Raw genomic sequence first — 23,236 nt, forward strand, 5'->3', positions numbered from 1 at the left:
TATATGTCCATAGAATCTCTTTCGCTGTCTTCTGTTTTAAATACAAATCTTCTTTTGTATCTTTCGCAATGTTTCGCAATGTTTCGCAACGTTTCTATTATATGATATCTTCTAACCAATTTTGTGAAGAAACTTTACCACTGCGAAGGAGAACACCATAAACTCTAAATCTTTCCTGAAGCGTGATAGCTAAAATTATTATTTTCTGTAAATAGTTTAACGATCATTTTCATTTCTTGAATCTCTTACAATGTTGTATATGTTAGATCCATTTGAAGCACGCGTCAGCATTATTCTCCGATTGTTAAAGTCTGTTTAATTGTTTGAGAGATTTAGGTATGCTGTCCAATGTTTATTTTTCGTAAGTCTTCCAAAAATCGAAATCAGTAGCTAGCTGTAAGCAGTTTCTTTTATGAATTATACCTTCTAAGATCAATGACACTACATAGATTAAATGCGCATGACAGTGACCCAACGTTTTCTGTAGTAACCAAGTATAGCATACTCAATCGCACAATTTAGAATCTCATCTCCCACCCTGGATAACCCTTCATTGTTTTGGACTCTACTATGCGTCAACAAATTTTAGTTCTTCCGGCATTATGATTTTTAGTCCTAACTTTAGAAGAACGTGAAAATTTTAGACATTTACACCTGGGAAACAATATCTTAATGTCAAATGTTGTTAAATTCATAGGATTAATCCCACATAGTAATAGTTAACGTTTTAATGAAGCATTTTATTAATTATAGGTGCTACAAAACTTTTGTCTCGACTGACGTCACTACATGTAAGCACAATATATAGAACAGTAAACTTGAGTCAAACTGTCACAAAATTCAAAGGTAGCAACTCAACACACCTCATACACAGGTACTGTAGTGAACACTAACAACTATCTATAAGTTCTTTCTCAATAGGCTGTCATTAACTAGTCAATCACACTGTCATTTAAGAAGTACATGAGGAAATGTTTTAACCAGAGAGGTGACATGGGCGATAAACTATTTTAAGCACAATTAGTTCAGAAATGGCTAAACAAATACAGAAAATATTCTCATGTTCGGCCACGCTCAAAGAACCTGAAATCAGAAATTTTACATCATTTTAGAAAATCTAAAATAATTTGCATAAGTTTTAATATATTCGCACATTCTACCAGCATAGGTTTGTACCGGTTAAATTCTCATAAAAAGATTTCGTGGATCGTAAAAAAGTGGAAAAAAAAGAAATGTGCGCAGTAAATATAAGAAAGTAAGTCAAAATGATTTTTTGTTCTTAAATCTCTATTGTTTGAAACAAAACCTAAAATCCAAGCCTGATATTTTCAAACAACATTTTTTCATCAAAAAATAAACGAGTCACTTGTATGAGGGCAAGACTTCACCCTCAAAGTAATAGGCGATTCCAAATAAGAGGCAATAGCCAACAATTTAGGCACTTTTAAATTGTTAATAAAATATAATGGGTATCCCAAGAAAAGAACGGAGGCGTTGTCTCTCCTCCTTAGAACTTCGGCCCGGATCTTCTATTACGGATTGTCTGTTCGTGCAAAACTAGGTTAAAGAGATTCAACTACTAAAAAACAGTATCATTCGCAAAAAAAAAAATAGCAAACCGTGTCAAAATTAAACAGCTTAATACATCGGTTGAAAACATCGATGAAATGGAAAGGTTGAGTGGTCAGATGAAAGTTTTTGAGGAGACAAAAGAAGATCTTTTTATCAATAGTTTTATACCGAGACTTTAAAATTGCCTGAGACTTAAGTAACCACGCAAGTACCGCGCAGCGGCAAAATTAACGGATAGCACATCTGAGGAAGGATTCTGAGAGATATGTAATTAATATGTAGGTGGTGCCGCAGCGGGGGGCGCCGGTATATATAAGAGGTATGCGTACTACTCAAATGTTGATGCACATAGTGAGAGAGAGTTTATTTTGTTCCCATTTATGCGATGGCGCGATGGGGAGGTTAATATGTCAAAGAATGTTTTTTATTAAAAATCATTATAGTATTTTTAATATCAACAATTCCAAAATCTGTCATGAAAACCTCAAGAAAGAATTACATAAAATTGTGAAAGTAAAAAATGGAAAAAGATTAGGAAACTAAAAATAAGCTCACTAAAAATAATGTACACAAAATTACATGGCTTAGATTCTCAATGATGTTTATAATTCTGCAAGAAAGTTCTGACGTTTATATCTTTCTTGGAGGTTGTTTCAAAACAATTAATTTCAGAGCTGTCACGTTGAAAATATTTCAAAACTTCAAAAATTTTATATAAATATTATAAAAAGAGTGTTCACAATAAACTATCGATATTGGTAGAAAAAGGTATCAACAATTTCCTTAGGTAAATTTGATTTTTAAGTTGCTAGAAATCAAACTAAAAATTTTTTGGTGGATGTACATTTGTATTGAGTCATGCAGTCTTCTCAGGAGGGAAATACCACGACAGTGAAGGAGAATGTTTCGATCCAGAAAACTACGAAAAAGACCTCAGAGAACTTGTTAGAGCGTTCGGAAAAGCTGGAGAAATCCTCTTCCACTCGGGATGCAAAAACAAAAGCAAGTTCCATGCTCATGCAATCATCTCCTGGCGATCAGATGAACAAGGTAAGCGACTTATCGATAGAAGAGTCATCAATCGGGCCTTCTTTAATCGACTTGGAACAGCAAATTGCCAAGGTTGTCGACAAATTCAGAAAACAGGCAACTCAAATAAATGTAAAACCTGTGAGTGTGAAATCTACCAAATTATGGTCAAAAATCGGGAACACCTCGACAATCTCAGAGCCTACCTTAAACGAAGACAAGCAGAAAAAGAGCAACGAGACTTTGACCAAGAAGAGAATTCACAAAGAAAATGCACAAAAAGACACAGAAATCCCGAAGAAGAAGAGAAATGTAACACCTGTTACAAAAAAAGATGCACCGATGAACTACTCCAATAGAATCTTGGATGAAGACGAATTACGTGAAGCTTATGCTGAAGAACAACGAATTTTGCATGAATATGAAGAAGACGAATACATGGCAACATTGGGAGAACAACGAGAATTCAAAAAGAGAAACGATAAAGCAAGTGCATTGTGGTTAAAATTGCAACGTGATTATGATGTTAAACAAACAGCAGAAGATAATGATGTCTACAAATCTATGGACGGACGATGGATCTGCGAACATTGTAAAGGACGATGTAATATTCAAGGATTGCATTGGGATATGGACGCACAAGACTTCAAAAGAAAGTTATGCTGCACTGAAGACAATAAAGATGATGAAGATGAACCAGAAAGACGACAAACACTAACGATTGTAAACGAGATGAGACATGAAGACGATGAATTGGTGGAACGAGACGGTATATTTAATTATGATTATAGTCCTGAGCTCATTTATATAATACGAGGCTTTGTACAACATATTTTAAAAAACTGAAATATATTTAGATTGGATGAATTATGCTATATTTACTGCTCCCAGCGACAGCACTGGCGAACCTAATAAGAATATTGGATTTCAAACAGTACGACAACAATTAACTACAATCTTAACTAACGAAGGAGTACGAAATGAAAAACACTTTCAAACAATACTTGCGACAAACGATAGACTTGTAAACGCCGTAACGAAAATGCAACCGGGAATCGTCGAAGCTCTGAAAAAACACATATATCAGATAAACAGACAAAAGGTAGAACAGTTAACGTACAAAGACGCGATTAACCGAATACCGGACTTTGACTGTACATGTAAAAAGATTAAGATATGTGACGAATGTGTAACGGACGAAGACTTAATAATAGCTGCGGGAACCGTGTGTCAGTTCATAGACTCTGTTGCGAAGGAGAACGAGCTCGACTTTATGGAACTGATGGAATCCTTCTATACAGTGTTGGATGGCAAAGGTGGAAAAAAGAATACGCTGATATTCATTGGTTCTAGTGATAGTGGAAAAACAACGTTAATGGATCTACTATTAACACCGTACGAAGCCTATGAAATCGGTAACTTCAAAACACCGTTAAGAAACTCAAGTAATACATTCTGGTTAGAGAATCTGCCGGGATCCGACATTTACAGATGTGAAGAGTGCTTGATGGAAACAGAGGATGTTATACAAATATTAAAAGCGTTGTTTGAAGGGAATGCTAATCTGGAATCTGACGTAAAATATAAAACACCTATACCGATACCGAAAAGACCAGTTGTGGTAACTATGAATGGAAGAACAACGGATGTGGTTATACATCACAGCAAAGAATTCAACGCAATAAACAACAGAGCAATGATAATAAAGATGAATATCCCGTTAACGATGAGGATTAAAGAAGGCAACATCGTACTAATGAAGAAACATGGGAGGCATATCGCAAAGGTATTGTACGAAAAATACGGGAATTTCAACGCAGAAGAGAATGCAATTATAACTACATCATACTGTAATAAGATTGTAAATTCTTTTCTTTAAAGAAATATATACAAAAATCTTTAATGTCTTAGTCTGTATCGTCAACATCTACTTGTTCTTCTTCTTCGGGAACATCATCTTGGGTATCACCAAGTATAACACTGGTTGTAGTGTAAATATAAGGATTGTAAACAGCAAAAGGGCGAAACTGGGCGGTCTGACGACGATCTGAACCGAGTTGATTGATAACGAGTTTATCGCCGGATGTGTAGTAAACGGCTTCTTCGCCGAACATAATCGGGGGTTGCTGATTAGTACGGCCAACTTCACAAGGCCACCAATTATCCGAATTATTTGAATGAAACATGTGATTCTTAAGAATCTCGATAGTATGCGTAACTTGAATCTCGCCATAAATTCGGTACGGTTGAACACTATCACCTTTCATAAATCGGCTAAACGTGAATAAAATCGGCTTCATAGGATTAACATCGTAAACTGGTACAGGATTCAAACCATCAAAAACTTTACAACTATTTCCCCAGTCAGTGTGGATTGTAGTCAAATCTTTATAAGACATACAATTACCAACTTTATCAAACTTTTTGTGGTCCTTAGATAATAAGGATTGTAGTAAGCTGTTACTAGGTAACTTGTTAGTAATGCAAATAGGAGTAGCCCATTTCATGCCATCTAAACCAGTACCATGAAACGGAGGGTCAAGTAAACCACCAAGATAATCACAACGAATGATATTAGTAAAGGTATCAGTCTCTGGGGCAGTACCAAGCTTTTTACGGCAACAACGACCAAATTCTAATAAATCAGTACGATGACGCCAATAATTAACAGATGGCTTGTAGTGAAAATCATATTGCTCTCCTTCTGTAATATTCTTACGTACCCAAACGTTAGTATCGTATTCAATGTCCTTAGACTTGGAACCACAAAAAGCTCTAACATTAGTAGTAGGCAAAGACTTAGTCTGGGCACCATGATGTTGATTTTCAACAAACTGTTCCCAAATCTGTAATTGACCAGGGGTATCGATAACGGATGTGCGAGGACATAGCGCCTGACTCTGAATAATATACATCATATTTATATGTTTTAACTCGATGGGATAAAAAGCGTTAGCAGCAACAGGTATTTCAGCGTGGGCAACGAGATCTCTAAAATTAACCTCTGCTCCAACAAATCGCCAAAACGACAACGGTTGGAAGAAAGGCTGTTAACGCGTTTAGATACGCTTCTCAAAGCTGCTAGACCAGCGCCCCAACAAACCGTAAATGCGGTTGATGCTATCGACCCGGTAGGCACCTCCCCAGAAATAGCGCGTCTGCGTGAGGAGGTAAAGAGGCTAAAGAAAGTTAGGATGGAACCTCCCTTCCCAACTCGTAACACCAACACCCGTACTACGGACGGACAACCGGTTTGCTACCAATGTGGACGAGTAGGTCACATGCAGCGGGTTTGTCCCGACAGGCGAGGATATCCTCCAAGAGGTAGCCCACCACAACGTTTCGGGAATTCTTATTTTGGAAACCATGGGAATTCGTCCCAATACCAACACCGTTATGAAGGGCCACCCTTTGAGCATAGTCAATTTCAGTCTATTCATAACAATGCAATGGTTCCATACGACAGTCGTGGGAACCAAACACAAGATTACGAACCTTACCCTCCACCACCACACCATAGATCGATTGAGAGAGAACCTAGGGAAGAAAGAAGGCTTCACCCACCTGCTACCCCACATGAACCGCATAGCTCGGACTACTATGCTAGGAGGTCCAACATTCCACAGAACCGTCAAACTAGACCCGTGAATCCTGATCCATTCTCCCAGGATCCTTTTATTCAGGGTAAAGTAAACGACATGGAGTCGCCTATGCTGATAGATTCGGGAGCATCTGCCACACTAATGGACTTGGATTTTTATCGAAACAATGGCTTTCCACAATGGAAGGTCACTTGTTACGTGGGATCCGCGTTGATAAGTGCTAACGGATCTCCATTATCGGTTCACGGCGACGTACTTGTCGACTTTAACCTGGGGGGATTACCCTGTACCCACAGTGTGACCTTGGTGGAAGACCTTAGCAATAGGGTCATTCTGGGCACGGATATTCTCAGGAAAATGGAGGCGAGGATTGACCTGGGACGATGGTAGGTAGCAATGGCAAAGGAGGAAAAAGAAGTCTTTATTCCCCTTTTGGGAAGGAAGCCTTTAAAAAAGACATCAGGCCGAGGCGGTAAAGCGCCCCCTTTACAGACTAGGTCATCAGCTAGTTCACAAAAATCTTCCACGCTGACCAACGCGCACCGGTTAAGCGAAGAAAATATACCGGAGTATAGCGACGTGCTGTTGCCCGTCTCTATAGTTTGTACCCAGGACATCATCTTGGAACCATTGTCAGAGTCAGTACAGAAGATTTCCTGCGATGTACCATTCTCGGAGGTAATCTTTAGTCCATCGGAGACGATAGAGGACAATCAGCTCTTGACAACACCTACATTGTCGCAAAAAGGCCAGAAAGGAGTCTATCTACACGTGGTAAACCCCACGGAAGACAGAGTGATTATACCAGCTCGAGCAGTAATAGGTCAAGCGGAGTCTCTTCCCTGGGTGTGCAGCCCTAACCTTCCTAGCACAGAAACCAACATACAATTTGATGAACATGTCCTAGGCGACAAGTGGTCTCCGCATCAGCTTCTCCAGTTAAAGCGGCTCTTAGTGGCGAATAGGGATCTGTTCGGACAGACCACGGCAGATTTGAGTACCACAACAAGCGTTCAGCATTATATTGACGTTGGAGACTCGGCTCCTATGAGGCAACGGCCTTATAGGTTGACTATGTCTCAAAAAGAAACTCTTGACCACGAGTTAGATGACATGTTGGACAATGGGATTATTGAGGAGAGTGTGTCCCCATGGAGTAGCCCGTGTATTATGGTAGAAAAGAAGGACGGCTCTGTAAGGCTATGTGTTGACCTCCGAAAGTTGAATGAAAAGACGGTAAAAGATAGTTACCCCCTGCCAAGGATCGATGAAGTTATTGATTCTCTGCACGGTGCAAAAGTATTCTCGACTTTAGATTTATTAAAAGGCTATTGGCAAATTGAACTAGAAGAAGGCTCAAAGGAAAAAACGGCTTTTGCTACTCACCGCGGCTTATACCAGTTTCGCGTGCTGCCATTTGGTCTTACGAACGCGCCGGGTTCTTTTCAACGTTTAGTTCAACACGTATTACGCGACCTTATCGGGAAGATTTGTTTTGTTTATATCGACGACATAGTAATTTTCTCGCGGAATTTTGATGAGCATCTACGTCATTTACAGATGGTGTTTGATGCATTACGACGAGCGAAATTGCGGTTGAAATTAAAAAAGTGCAAGTTTGCCTCTACACACGTCGAATATCTAGGATATACTCTTTCTGCCGAAGGCGTTGGGCTTATGCCTATACTATAGGAAGTTTGTCGACAATTTTTCAAAGCTGGCAAAACCACTACATTATTTGCTAAAACAGGATATAAATTTCATGTGGGGAGAACAACAACAAAAATACTTTGATGAACTGAAGACAAAATTGACCAGTGCACCTATTTTGGCATTCCCCGATTTCACAAAATCTTTTGTCTTATATACTGATGCCAGTAACGAAGGATGCGGTTTCACGTTGTCACAAGAACAAGAAGGGTCGGAACGCGTCATCCTATATGGTGGACGGGATTTTTCAGACACCGAACGTAGGTATAGTACCACCGAAAGGGAAGCATTAGCAGTCGTGGTAGAAATTACTAAGTGCCGACCATACCTTTTGGGAACAAAATTTCGAATTGTGACGGATCACCAATCCTTGCGATGGCTGATGTAAATTAAGGAGCCTACAGGCAGGCTAGCACGATGGGCATTGCTTTTGCAGTCGTACGACTTTTCCATTGACTATAGACCGGGTAAGAATCATGGTAATGCAGATGCACTGTCCTGCAGGGTCTATGGCACAGTGGCCGCAGTAAAACCCGCACTTTCTTTACCGAACGTCAAGGAAGCACAGAAAAAAGAAACGGACTTAATTGATCTCATTACCTATCTGGACACAGGAGAACTACCGGCTGATGCAGAACGCGAGTGGTGTAAGAAAGAATCCCAATATTATCTGGATTCAGAAGGCATCTTATATCATATTGGTTTACGTCGAGGTGAAGAGGTTGGCCAGCTCGTAGTGCCTACTTCATTTCGTCATGACTTGCTTGCATGGTGTCACGATCATCCAAGTTCGGGTCATTTGGGCACACAGAAAACGTATGAACGGTTACGTGGTTTCTACTACTGGCGTGGTATGTTCGCGGACACTGAGCGATGGGTCAAGTCTTGCGTAGCTTGTGCGCAACGAAAGAATCCTACTCATCCCACGCACGCACCGCTTTTACCTATACCAGTTTCTGGACCGTGGGAAGTTGTGGCAGCGGATTGCCTAGGACCTTTCCCACCTTCTCTTCTTGGAAATAGGTACATTATCGTGATGGGTGATTTGTTCACAAAATATGTTGAGGCTGTAGCAGTAGCAACAATCGATACGGCAGTTACAGCGCAAGTGTTTATCGATAACGTGATTTTCAGGCAGGGACCCCCGCGAAGATTCTTGTCTGATCGAGGCACAAATTTTACATCTAAACTGATGCAGGAAGTCTGCCGACTCATTAATGTAACGAAGGTCTGCACATCGAGCTATCATCCTCAATGTAATGGGTTTGTCGAGCGCGTGAACGGCATCATTAGCCAAACATTGTCTATGTATGTTAGCTCAATGCAAAAAGATTGGGATGTACACCTCCCTGCGGCTATCTATGCTTATAATAGCAGCGTGTCCGAAACGACTGGTGAAAGCCCCTTTTTTCTCACATATGGTCGTGAGCCACAATTAATTCCAAACGTGGCATTATTGCCGCAGAAAGATTTGTCATTTTCGGTTGATGTTCATCGCCAGAGGTTTATTTCGCTACTCCGCACGGGCCAGATATGTATCTAGTGGAGTGCATACGACAGATGAAAACCAAGTACAAGAAACGGTTCTTTTTGATCAAATGGAAGGATTTCGACGAAGACGAGAACACGTGGGAGCCGGAAAAGAACGTAGACCCCCTACTGATAGAACATTTTCTTGCCCAAGGAATCTCTACCAACTCTGTCTCCCGTGTTAAAGCACCTCTGTGGATGTGGCCGGTCTTCCAAATGCCGTCCTTTCTAATGTGGTTACTGGTAATGCTACTTGTAGGCATTAGCCAGGTCGTAAGTAAACAAATAGGACCGGATTTAGGAACCTTATATGACTGTGCCAAAACTACGCCGCTAGGAATTTTCCAATTTCCAGCACTTAAGGATTGCGGACACAATATGCACCGTCACCGTCACCACGTACTCCGCGAAGTTTTCAGATACGCGCCTAACGTAACGTCCTTCTTTATATATCATTGCTCTAAGGAAACAGTTACACTAGATTGTAACTATAACAATTTCCTGTTTTCTCCAAAGAAGAGTCGATCCGTACGAAAAGATGTGGTTAGCCCGAAGAAGTGTATTTCTTTCGTGATTAATGGAACCAAAACGGATGACTTCGAAGAACCTCAGGAAGGTTATTGGAAAACAAAAGCTTCTTCGTTTCGTTGTAATTTCGGTGACCGGACTACAGTTACCTATACCGCTATAGAAGTACGACGTTATCTCGCGCAAATTATAGGACGTGCAAAGTATATTGAGCAGCATCTCACTACCACAAAATGTTCCTCGGATATCGACCCTGAATTAGACATCGGCGTATGTATCCCAGCGTCTCAGCCAAAACAGGTTATAGTGTGGCCCAACCCTTATCATGACACCACGGAAATGCGCTCTCTCGGAATCCACGAGGTTGAACGACAGGGAGAATTCGTTTTAATTCCCTCACTCCATGCTGGTGGCGCGGTTCAACAAGAATTTAAACAGCAAGGCACTATACAATTAGACAATGGCCTGGTTTTACGTGACACGCGGGTTAAGACACATTTTTACGACAATTTAAGACAAGTGGTCCAAACGTACGCGAAAAAGGTGGCCGATGACGTTGTGGCTCCAATCCTGGCGATATCCGTGAAGAAGGTGGAAGTGCAGGGGAAAACCTGCACTGTCCACATGAAGGAGTTCACGGGCTCCTTAACCCTGACAGGGGATTTGAAGAGCATATTCCTGGAGGCGTTTGAGGAGGCGACAGACGTGCTCAAACAAGAAATGGGACAGATGTTCCAATCGGCCAAAAATGGTAAGAGTGCCTTTTGTTTTATAAGAGTAGGGGCAGGAGGGGTTGATATGCTTGTGGAACGAATCATGGAGGTACTATTCACTCGTTCCAAATGAAACCTCCTAAGGCGGCGACGGAAAAGAAGTGCCTTACTCTTCCTATCTAACTGAGTCCGTAAGATCACTCAGTCGCTATTCGTAATATCCAGCGTTCTCTAGTGCCGCAGCGTTCGTTTAGGGCTTATCATCACGCGACAACGCGTCAGTTTTGCATGTTTTATGGACGGGGCTGAAGTAACTGTGGCTTTATGAAGGAAACCAAAACCACCGGACCATCGATATCGAGGTGTTGAGCCAACAAACCCGGCAGCGAGAAGGTTAAAACTAAGATCTGATGATTCGGATACGTTTTATGCAATGCGGTGCGAAGCCCAGTCTTGACCTTCGTGGTAAATGAAGAAGTGGCATTCCAGTCCCAGGTCCAATTTGATGCTTGTTGCACAAACCTGTCGTTTTCAGTGTCGGCCGCGGGTAAAAACGGAGCCAAATGGCAATGGGTACGTATTCTACAAACGAAACACCCAGTTATATACTACATATCGGCTATATCCTTCCCGATATCTATATATATATATCTATATAAAAAGAAAAAAAAAAAAAAAAAGAAAGAAGGAAGGAAAGCAATTATATTTTATACAAAGAATATTGTGAAGAACATATTTAACGTTTATAGAACATATTTTACGTTACGGAAATTTTTAGTTTTTTTTACAGTTGGATATTTATGGTAACCTTTATGGAGCCTGTTTTAGATTTTAGGAAATTTATATTTTATTGATCCGACCCATACAAAGCCGACGAAACCTACGAACGATTACGACACACCTTAGAAAAAATATTGCAGTTAACATGAACATTTCTATGGATATTTAAGCAAACTTACCATAAGAAGCCTCCATCCTTTCCTGATGCTTGGCGCGTCTTTAATCAAAACAAAGGCTCACGCAACATTGAACAATATACCTGTTAAGCACCAACATCAGGCCATTTTATGCAGAATGCAGCCACACCTTTTTCGTGCTACCAGTTACGCTACTTTATGCCGAACGTGCTACTAGTTATGCAACAACGTCGTATTCACGCTACTTTATGCCGAAATGATGCATGAGAAAATTCCTTCGACCTGGTTACAATGAACATCACGTACTATTCCTTCCGCTACATAAGCTGACTTCCGCCCATTACGCCCACACTCCTTTGTATCTTAGACCGTGGTGACGCAGTCTCAAAACGGGGAGGGTAATGTTACAAGGTAACGCCCAAACTGAATTGATACACCTCGTACCCATACCTCCTAATCCATACAAATATGTCCAGATCCCTGGATATTTCACCAATGGCGTCAGCTCCCCAAACCTAAATAAAGCAAACCCCCATTCAAATCCGTTCAACGATATCTTAAACGCAGCACCAAACGAAAACATGTATGGTAGAAATGGCATCCCGTTTGTTTGAAATTACACGCGCCAGTGCACAACATCTCGGTCGGTAGGGTCGGTGATCGTAGCTATATTTTATATTTAACATTAGGACATTTGTATTCATTTATTGACAATTAAGAACGTGTATTTAATCTTTAATTCGAGTGTTTTGTGAATGCTTTTATGCCCCCACTGCTTGAAGTGTTTAGCACTTCTAGGCCTTTCGATATACCGGAGTAAGGTCGTACCATTGGAAATTGAGCTGACATTTAAGTAGTGGACCTGGGCGGTGCAGGGAGTTTGCGCAGTTTGTTGTCGTCGTATCGGCTGACAATAAACACAACTCCCGCCGGAGCACTACCTATGACATTCAAGTTAATGTATCCATTGATTTCATTCAAATGAAATTAAAAGAAAACGGTGATTAAATTTAATGATCCTCAACCTCTTGAATTTTCTATGCGAGCTAATGCATACACAATCAGTCCTAATTTTAGACATCTTGCAGAAAAGTATTTATCCGAAATTTCTGAACTTCAAAAAAGAGGCAGTGGGTGGATTAATGTTGGTATTTAACATTTATCAATGACTGCGTTTATGAGGGAGTCCCAAGATTTCATGACTATTATGAAAGACAGTGTGGTGGGTGCGGGTGGGTGTGATTTTATACTTCATAAAGCTGATTGTGATGATGATGATTATGAGGAGGAGGATAGTGATGTTATTCAGCAATGCAATAGACTATTTGATGGCTCAATAGCTTTCTCACGCAAACAAAATAGCGAACAAGCCTTATTTTCGTATTCAGCGTTTTTGGAAAAGTTAAAGCTTAAGAATGCAATTGTTAATTTTTCGAATTTAAACAAAGCACCAAACTTTCTTTTGTGGGGCTGTTCTTCTAATAAAAATGTTGATATGCAGTGTTTTATAACTAGCATATTTATCTCGTACGTTCTTTTTAAATTCGATTACTTAAGAACTTTACAATTAGAAAAATTAGTAGAAGGTATACATGTTGAGAGAAAAAAGATTGCACTCTTCAAACAGTTTTCAGCGTGTTTCAAATTTTGGTAATTAATAATAGAAATGGAGTAAGGTTACCAGGCTGTGTTAAAGTTTGCAATCAAATAGAACTTTTGAGTGAGGGTTCGTATGCTTTCCTTGAAACGTAAATAGAATTGTTCAAAGGGTAGATCAACTAAATATCCATCGCTCGCAAAATTGTATATCGGTTGAGATTTATCATCAATACGTATCTTTATTTTTTCAATCCATCGGTTAATGAAACGAGACAAGGGCACGATTCTTCTAGAGGAATGTTTTGTGTTAGCATTGTTTAACGCATCAGCTTTGATCTTGAAACCGTTTATAGTGTAAGTACAGTACACATTAATAGTACAGGGGCAGATCCAAACCCCGTCAATTGGGTCAAAGTACGGGGTTTAAAAATAACAAGTATAGTTTATCTAATTTTCAAATATTTAGTACTAACCAGTAATATTTTGGGCGTGTAATAATGTATTCATTTGAGCGCTTATCAATATAAAAATTAATAATATTGCCGTCGCTGTTGCTGCCGTGATGGCGGATAGAAAAATATGGACCCCGCCCTGCAGGTTTTTGCCGGAGCAATGAGGTTATTCTTAACTCTTATTGGTCTAGAGTGTCGGGTTTGCAGGAGAAGAACACCGGCAGGATTTGATTGGTCATTACAGAAGTTTTCTTAAGTTGTGATTGGCTAAAAATCAATACCCTGCAAAAGCCAAAATGCTCACGCTGGTCTTCATCTTCATATCTTCCTCAACATCATTGCTCAACATGGCGTTTAGTTCAGTGAGAGAAGATGTTTTGAAATTATTTCAAGACGAAGATTGTTTAAAAATTTTTTGGCCCCTCAGGCCCAACCATGGTGGGCCTTCGCGTGTCACTAATATAAGTACATTTTATGACGGGGTACATCAGAAATCCTAGATCCGCCCCTGTAGTATGTTTTTTTTAGGACTAATAACAAAAAAAAGAAAAATGGCTTGTTTCAATTTAAGAAAAGTTGTTCAAAAGAACACAACAAGTAATAATATAATCTATTTTATTATTATTTTTATTTTTTGATGAAAAAATGAAGTACCTCTAAAAACTTAAATTTTCCTTTTCTTTAGAAAGAACCCAAAATAACCCAAGATGGCTTTCTGCTATGGAAAAAAATGGCGAATGGGTGGAAGATTGGAAGAGGGATATCAAATATCTATCTCCAAAAAACAAATAAACACCTGCGAATTTATTTATTTATTTATTTATTTGAATTATAACTTTATTTATTTATTTATCACGACTTGTAAAAAATACGGGAAATATTATAGGATTGTACATATATATCAAGGAGGTTTAAAAAGAAGGAGAGAGAACTCTTTTATTTCTATTGAAATCATCCGTGTCTCATGTTTACTTTTCTCTATTGTTCTTACATCGAATTCTGTCAATCAAAATTTGAAATCTCGCGCTTAAATTAATAAATTAGCCGTTGTCTTTTGTTACTATTTGCATAAATTATGAGCCCGCGGCTATTTTTCTCTCAGCGGTAAATGCTTGTTAGTTGATAAATTTGTCGTTTTTACATATCATAAACAAGCAAGAAGCGAAATGGCAGGCGAAGACGTTAAAAATATAATAGAATTGGATGATGACTTTTTTGTGACGGAAGAAATGTTGTCAGATTTTACTGTTTACGAAAGTTGTGAGGTGGAAGTATCGTTTGTGGAAGATCTGTTGGAAGAAGAAAATGAAGTAGATGCTGGATATTTGGGTATTCCTCAAATAGTATTCGTTGATGAAGAAGATGTGGACATGGTGGTTGATAACAACAGTACCAAAAATGTGAAGTTTGTGTGCAGCAAGTGCAAAAAACAGTATTTTAAAGAAGCTTACTACAAGAAACATACTCTGATATGTAAAAAGCCAACAGGTAATGCTTCAGTTTAATAAAGTCATGTTTTCTTTAAAACACCATTAGCTAGCTAGCTATAATGTTTTGTTTTTTGACTCTGCATGTAGATTTCATAGAAAAGCTATTGTATTATCATCATTTGATATGCTTTTTGTTGTTGTTGTCTTGTTTTGTTATCACAACTGTGTTCTGATGTCAACTCTGTATTCCAATAATAGATCCAGAAACAACAACAGTGGCAAGAAAAACTCTTGATGACTCAAAAAATAAATCAACTACAACAATTTCCACAAAACAAGTTAAATCAAAATCGAATCGTAAGTATTCATTCATGAACTCTGAGAACATAAGGAATTTTTTTTTGCTATATATAGAGCAAAATATTGTGAACTGGTGGTATAAACCTTTTTTTTTGCACCCTTTTAGAATCTTTATCCATCACCGATCATGAGCTGCAGCAAGAAAAAATGAATTTTGTTCGTGATGCTATGGTTAAAATTTCAAAAGACCCAATCAATAACATTGTTGTGAAAGGATTCAAAACACCTGGAAATCGTGTCAAAGAATTAGCCAACTCAATTTTGAATGCTGGGAGTGATGTTTTGGACATTATTTCTGAAAATGTAGTGTGTCGCATATTTAAAGAATTGCAAAAATCTAACCTACTGACTGGTTCAGGAAAAGAATCTCTTTGGAGAAAAGTGCATGAACTTGCACAAGACGATAAATTCAGACAACATTGGAAACATGTATTACCTAAAGGATACTGCATTGACAGTCAAGAATTCTCTATGTTGTTGCAGAAATTTGTTATGGAGTTAATAAAAATACTAGTAGCTCATGAAAACAAAAATCGACATGTCGAAAAAAGTCTTGACTTGAAACTCACAACTGAGGAACAAACTGTTCTGTATTATGTTTCAGGATACATAATTTTCTCGCTACGTAAAAAATACCAAAGATTAGCAGATTCGAAAAACAAAGTTGTTGCTGTGGCTGCATTGCAGTTTCTGAACTCATTGAAAGTTTCAGGTGATGATAAACTGCAGGTATATAGTTTTCTGGATTATACAAGATCTTGGGTGGACCAAGTCAGCAGAGGATACCTGATAAAAGTCAATGATGACATGTTTATTTTTTGCAGAAGAATTGAAAACGTTATTAGAAAAGTTTTAAATTTGAACATGTTGAAAAAATATAAAGGAGAAGATATACGGGAACTTTTCGAAAATGAACTTATGAAGGACTCTTTAATTGATCAAGCCTGGGTCATACTTTCACGGTATCTTGGAAATGAGAAGTTATCGAAAATTCTCAAAGCTCAGATCATTAAAAAATGGTGTGACATCAGAGCAAAAGCATATGTCACTGCATATATACAAGTAGTTCGACGCAAACTTGCTTCTCTAGCATCGGAGAAAAAAGAGAAGTTGACTGTAGTCTTATCTAAAAAAGGTGAACCAGCAATGAGAAAAAAACTTAACTAATTGTCATAACATTTTTACCTATAACTTGTTTTAATTTCTATATATCTTTTCCATGTATATAACTGTGTTTCTTAGTAAAATAATCATACCCTTATTATGTTTGTACTATTTTAAGGGTTTTTTTCGGATTGAGTAAGGATTCAATCTCGCTGAAGCTGTTTATTTTAAATCTAAATTTTTGCCAAGATTTGTGAACTTCACTCTCATTTCTTTTTTTTGTGCTACTTCTTTGTTCAGTTATGCACATTGGCAAGCGTTAAACTGAATAATGCTGCGAGATCAAAACTCTGCGCGCTTTGCTAGAAATTTAATAGATCATAAAAACGCGGAGAAATGGTCGATGGATAGGCTAATCAAGATGGTATGAAACAACATGCTTTTTATCAGCTGGAGGGACCCTGAAAAATAAGTTGCGCGTGCATAATTACCGACGCAAATATTCTTACGCGAGAATCGCTACTTAAAGCTGACCGCAACCTCGGACCTAGGATTGCCGCATCGGATGCTCTATGCCTGACTGTGGCCTGATGAAATCAACTCACTTTTTGATTATTCCATTTGATTAAATTTTTTGCAAACAAGTTTTATATCTCACACGGGTATCGAACTCTCTTTGCAAACAAGTTTTACATCTCACACGGGTATCGGGTATGTTTTATTGTGGTTTGTATACACCCTTACACCAAGAGGCCTTTGTCACGTTCTTTTTTTAAATCAACATAGTCCCGAATAGCGAATATTAATTTCGACACTCCTTCGCATGAATTCTTGTTGGGAATATAATGAAACTTGTCCCCAGGGTTGTTCTACATATCGCGAAGTGAGTATGTAAAAAAGCAAAACAAAACTGTAATATTTATTCACGTATGGCGGATCCATTCGAAATGAAGATAAAAGAAATTCCGTAATAGTTGTAATTTCCCGATGACATAAATAAAAATTACATAGCAATAATAAAGTAGCAATCCTAAATTTTTTTAATCTCAATTATTTTCTAAGATTTGATGTTTTCAAAAAAATGTTTCAAATCAAAGTCAAAATCGTACTCCACTAAAAATATTTGCAAAAGATGTGACTCAAAAGACAAGGCACTAATAACAAAACAACTTCTATGTTGAAAAAGCGTAATGGAAAAAATGTCTGACATACTCAGAAAAAATATAAATAAAATAGTCAAACAATCATGTTTCCAAAAGTATCAATATATAAATAACTATCTCTTTCTTTTCTGTGGAAGTTTCCTCATATCATTTACGTCTAGGTGAATCTGATTTTGATTACCACGTCGAGTGTTTCCACGTAGATCTCTGATCAACTCAGATTTCATAACAAGCAAAGAAAGTTCTTGTTGGCCAAATTGATAAAGTGTTGGGTTGTCACATGTACCACCACTTCGTCTTTGACGAGCGAAATGTTCCTCCAATGGATCTTGTGAGAATTTCTCGCTCAAAATCATCTTGACATTTGGACTCTGGAGAAGTAATTTGGTCAGTTCCACGAATGATTTCACTATGGACAAAGATAAAAAAAATATACATTTATAGAACAACACCGTTTGTCCATGAAACATTGCCTGGAACCACAATTGCAGAAAAATGTAGATTTTTTACCTGTTATTTTCCAACCATTTATCGTCTGTTTGCTCAATAACAATTTATTTTTTTCATCTTGGGATAAATTAGGTGTGTCATTGGCTTGTTCTTCCCACCTTCCCAGGTAATGTTCGAGGAATTCTTTCTCTAAAAACTGAATTTTACATGTTGATGTGAAAAAAATGAAAAATGAAAATGGAAATATTTGCACACCCTTTTACATGGAGATCAAGTTCTTTAGGACTGGTTTACAAATATGCAAAATGAACTTGAGCTTTTTGAGGGAAAAATGTTGTGTTTCTGAATTCCGTTACAAAATAATTGAATGTATTTCGAATGATACTACTAACCTCAAAACGCCAATCGTTAACATCTCTATATGCTGCAAGAGCTATTTTTCCGCCACGATCTTGATTAATTGAAGATACATTCAAGCAATCAAAAACTTGGTCAAACATACGCACAAACTTTATTGTACTTTTCGTATAATGCAGCCCCTGAACCTCAAGTGCATCAGCAGTTGTTTTACTCAAAACCTAAATGCAAAATCATAATTTACATGAGCAATGATAAACACATTATCAGAAGTATATCATTATTTGCAACTCCCACAAAATAATCAAACTGTGAATCCACTATCACTCAGAAAACACTAATACAAACAAGCAGACAAATAAATAATAAAAAAAGAAAAGAAAAATATCTCACTTGGGTAGCCAACTTAACTTGCATCCTCAACCTTGGAGTTAACTTTATGTGATCCTCTTTTAGTTTATAAAGTTTCCTTAATCCAGGTGCTGCTCCATGTAAATTCAGATCCCATTCATAAACATTGACAAGATGGTTCCAGCTGATATCCATGTGATCGAGCTAATAAATAGAAAATTGATATATGTATACAGATATACTTTAAAATTGAAACAAACAAACAAAAAACACTTACAAAAAGATTGCGTGTATTATTGTTTCCATGAGAGTTCTCGAAACAGTTTCTCGTTGTTTTAATGAGATGAGGGACATCGGATATAAAAAAGATCTTTCTGTCCAATGATAATAAGTTGTTGGTCCAATATGTGTTACCAATATCAGGTGTCACCATAATTTTGTAAAACTTCCTATTGGGAGAAGCACCATCTGAAATAAATGCTCGAACATAAAAACCAATTGCCTCCAATACATATGTCGCCTCCCATACACATGGATAGAGCTGATCAGAGGTAAATCCCAATGATGCGAAATATCCAAAAGGATACACCAGAGATGAAACAATTCCTCGAACCATAAACACTATCACATAGGAAGCAAAGTGACGATCATTCTCTGATGATCCCTCAGCACGTTTTTGAAATTCAACTAACTCATCGTTAATATCCCCCATATCAGTGAAACCAACCAATTGTCCAGTTGACTGTCTGAACACCAAGTCAGCTTTTATTTTCATCTCATCATAAATAAGCGAAACGTTTTTTTGGTGATCATCCAGAGTTGCAATTTTACTATCCACTATTAATCTTTCAATGACATCTGGATTGAATCCACACATTGGATCAGTGAAGTTTATGTATTTTTTAAGTGTGTCAATATGTGGGAGTTTTAAAAAATTCAAATTCGGATTTCGCAAATGTTTATATGCTGCTGGTGAATGGTGGTATAAACTGAGGCACCACCTAATAATTAGTGGGTGCCATCTCATGCCATTAGGTGAACTTTTGGAAGCCATTTCTTTTTGTTGCTCCCATAACAACCACTGGGGACTGCCTTCGGGTATTTCAGGACATGTTTCCTCATTGCAAACAATATTTTTTATAAATTCGTGTTGCTCATCATCAACATGGATGCATTCTTTCTCAGTAATTTTTCTTACCCAAGATGATAATTGGGCAACTTTCTTTATTGCTCTCTGTTTTTCTCCCTGAGTATTGCGATATCTTTCCTCTAGTTCTTCTCTGGAAAGATATCGAATGTTTGTATGTGAGGAATCAAGCACAGAATCATCACTTTTCCGTCTACTTCTAACTTTTTTAACTGTTGGTTTAAAAGAATTGCACATACTACATACAGATGAAGGTTTTTCAGCTAAAAAATGACAGTTGGTATGGCGTATTGTTTTAAAATTGTCTTCATCAAATCTGACCATTTTATCGTCTTCAACAAAAGCTACTGGAAATGTTCCACTCTGATTCATGAATGGCTGTTCGAAATTACATCTCGACTTGATTACATCTTCATAACCTTGTAACCCCGTGCAAACACTGACTGACTTCCAGAATGACGAGAAAGTTGAAATATCATCATTTTTCAAAACACATGGCAGAGTTTTTGTTAGTTGTATTGTTTCTTTCTCCATAGGTTTCCCATATATGGAGAAATCCCAACCATTGCTGTTGTCTATACGTATTGTAAGCAAATGGTTTAATTCTTTTTCATTTTGACAAAGGGTATAGACACGTTTATAGTTATCCGATTTATCACATATACTAAAACCAACTTTCTTCATACTCACATCTAATTCCAGTATTTTTAAGCTGTCTTTTCTGTTTACAGCATAATTCATGCACACACAATTTTCATCCACATGAGGGTAAAATGATGCAGCAGTACCAATTATTTTTTTTGACGTTTTCATCTCATCTAATTTTCTTCTACATCCATTACAAGTAAATTTAGGAAATACACAAGGATCTTCTTGTTCACAATTTATTCCATATATAGATTGAAACACTTCACTGTAAATATCACAAGATTTAAAATTAACGTAATGTTTACTTTTCACAATTTTCTTCCCACACAATCTACATAGCTTTTGAATATACTCTGAATGTGAAGCAGACATGTTGACACAGCAAAATTCAAATATGAATACTTTATTTTTCAAAAAAACTTCATAAAAAACCCACAAAGGTGTCAAGGGAATTAAAAAAAAATGTGAACCACTTGCCAGCTGGTTATGTAACACCTAATAAAAAAACAATTATAAACTCAATTCAATATATATTCAAAACATACAGCTGGTGTGAGAGAAAGAAAGAATATACATAAACAGAAAATCTACTCCCACTGGGGAAAAAAGAAAAAAAGTTGCTTAAAACTTTTACCTAAATATACATAATTAGAACTAATAATTATTTTCTTTTGTTCCATGACAATGGAAAACATCACCGAGTGCTGCGACGTGCTGCGACACCCTACCGAGAATTCGTCTACTTCGAGAGTAAAAAAAACAATTTTATAAATAACCCCTCCTGACGAGACCTGCACAAAAACGTTAATCAACCCTTTAACTAACATTTTCCCAGGAGGGGACATACGAAATAGTTTATAAGTTGTAAAACTTTACGATCTCCCAAGGCAGCTTTTCGCACTTTGAAGGCACTTTACTCCTTCCGCGTCCTTATGGAAGTGGAAAAACAAACTTCACCCTCATTGAATCTTGTAGTTTAACTAAACTACATGTTTTCCTGCTCTTCCGCATTGCTGTAAGTGTGATTTTTAAGATTTATCTTTTCTCGTTAAAACACTCGTTTCAGAGTCGGTAGGTAAATATTGAGCCAAATCAGAGACACGGATCAGTTCAAAGGGGCGCCGAAACAATAAAAAATTGAATAGAAAATTTAAAGGGACGCCGCGAGTTCTCTCTCCTTCTTTTTAAACCTCCTTGTATATATTCACAGAAAGTTGGTTTTACAGCACATGGGCACTTAAAATGTACATAATAAATACAAAGGCTGAGCAAGCTGCTAGTGCACGAGTTCAAAAAGAAATTGAATACAAGACTTTACAGCAAATCGATATACCTAAAGTTATTAACGAAATAGAAGTATCAGAGAGATATATAAGGGCTCGATGCCTATCGCTGGAGAAAAGAGGAGAAGGCTAGAATTAGGGATGAACTAGCCCCGGTAACCTGGCATCCCGACAGAGTTATAGACTGGTGCTTTACGGAAGAGGAAAAAAAGGATCTTAAGATATTGCGGAGTGGAGCAAGGGAACAATGAAGAGAGGAAAGTAGTGCGCGTGCGATTGCTCGCGGTTAAATAAACGATGAAAGAACAATGCAATGACTGCGAACCCGTGCTTGGTGACTATGACAGGTGTGGCTGCGGGCGTAGAATCCTGATAAGGTTCTGTCTCTACGATAAAGTGATGTTGAAATTTGGAGACAAAACTGTTAAATCAAAGGAATTTTACACCACTAAACATCGAAGAAGTGAAAATTGAAAACCTTGTGTTGAGTGATCCCATTCCAGCAAACAAAGACAAAGATGAGCGATTCGTGATTGACTATCAGGATCAAGACGGCAACCTAGGAGCGCTATTGATATAGCGTTATTATTTGTGTTGAAAATATTTTGTAAGTGTTTCTGAAAGACTGTGCTGTATTGAATTCTTTCTCGATTATAGTACAAGTACAGTACACATTAATAGTAGTGTTTTTTAGGACTAATAATGCGGAAAAGAAAAAATGGCTTGTTTCAATTTAAAAAAGCTGTTCAAAAGAACACAACAAGTAATAACATAATCTTTATATATTTTTTGATAAAAATGAAGTACCTCCGGAAACTTAAAATTTCCTTTTCTTTAGAAAAAAGCCAAAATAACCCAAGATGGTTATTTTGGGTTCTATGGAAGAAAAATGCCGAATGGGTGGAAGATTGGGAGAGGTATATAGAAAATCTCTCTATATAAACAAATAAACATTTTGAATTTATTTATTTTAATTTTAATTTTATTAATTTTTTTATCACGGCTTGTAAAAATAGGGAAAATATTATAGGATTGTAAATATATATATAAATATATATTCACAAAAAAGAAAAAATAGTTTACTATTTTGTAACAATTGTGTTATAAATTTTACATTGTAAATTACATAGTGCCAGTATCTTGTTATTTTTGAAAATCACTAAGTGTAGCGAGTGTAAGAAGTGGAGTACTTAAATATGATGGAGAGCTGCGGTTGAGGCTCTCCACAGCTGCATGCGCGCTATTTCTCGCCCCATTTTGTTATTTTTAATACTTTCGTGGCAAGAAGCTT

General features: G+C 37.5%; 2 protein-coding genes across 2 annotated transcripts; one reads left to right on the forward strand and one right to left on the reverse strand.

Annotated features, from left to right (window-relative positions):
• Window positions 1–11,317: 11,317 nt before the first annotated feature.
• On the reverse strand, window positions 11,318–22,972 carry LOC130649607 (uncharacterized). The gene is made up of 5 exons (XM_057455925.1): window positions 19,145–22,972; window positions 18,910–19,071; window positions 18,552–18,737; window positions 18,220–18,355; window positions 11,318–18,118 (listed from the first exon to the last, which is right to left on the reverse strand). Exons 1-5 carry the CDS (start codon window positions 21,032–21,034, stop codon window positions 17,823–17,825), a joined length of 2,670 nt encoding a protein of 889 aa, XP_057311908.1. The 5' UTR covers window positions 21,035–22,972; the 3' UTR covers window positions 11,318–17,822.
• Window positions 14,819–19,071, forward strand: LOC130649608 (uncharacterized). Its single transcript, XM_057455926.1, has 3 exons — window positions 14,819–15,140; window positions 15,341–15,439; window positions 15,549–19,071. The coding sequence occupies exons 1-3, from the start codon at window positions 14,819–14,821 to the stop codon at window positions 16,607–16,609; spliced, it is 1,482 nt and encodes a 493-aa protein (XP_057311909.1). The 3' UTR covers window positions 16,610–19,071.
• Window positions 22,973–23,236: the final 264 nt, after the last annotated feature.

This window comes from Hydractinia symbiolongicarpus, chromosome 7, assembly GCF_029227915.1.
Source record: "Hydractinia symbiolongicarpus strain clone_291-10 chromosome 7, HSymV2.1, whole genome shotgun sequence".
NCBI lineage: Eukaryota > Metazoa > Cnidaria > Hydrozoa > Anthoathecata > Hydractiniidae > Hydractinia > Hydractinia symbiolongicarpus.

Excerpts from the sequence above, each read along its gene's own strand:
- LOC130649607 (XM_057455925.1), bottom strand. The coding sequence starts at position 21,034 with ATGTCTGCTTCACATTCAGAGTATATTCAAAAGCTATGTAGATTGTGT. Across the intron at positions 19,072-19,144 it reads ATAATACACGCAATCTTTTT|CTCGATCACATGGATATCAG; the intron begins GTAAGTGTTTTT and ends TCTATTTATTAG. Across the intron at positions 18,119-18,219 it reads AAATGGTTGGAAAATAACAG|TGAAATCATTCGTGGAACTG; the intron begins GTAAAAAATCTA and ends CTTTGTCCATAG.
- LOC130649608 (XM_057455926.1), top strand. The coding sequence starts at position 14,819 with ATGGCAGGCGAAGACGTTAAAAATATAATAGAATTGGATGATGACTTT. Across the intron at positions 15,141-15,340 it reads GATATGTAAAAAGCCAACAG|ATCCAGAAACAACAACAGTG; the intron begins GTAATGCTTCAG and ends TTCCAATAATAG. Across the intron at positions 15,440-15,548 it reads AGTTAAATCAAAATCGAATC|AATCTTTATCCATCACCGAT; the intron begins GTAAGTATTCAT and ends GCACCCTTTTAG.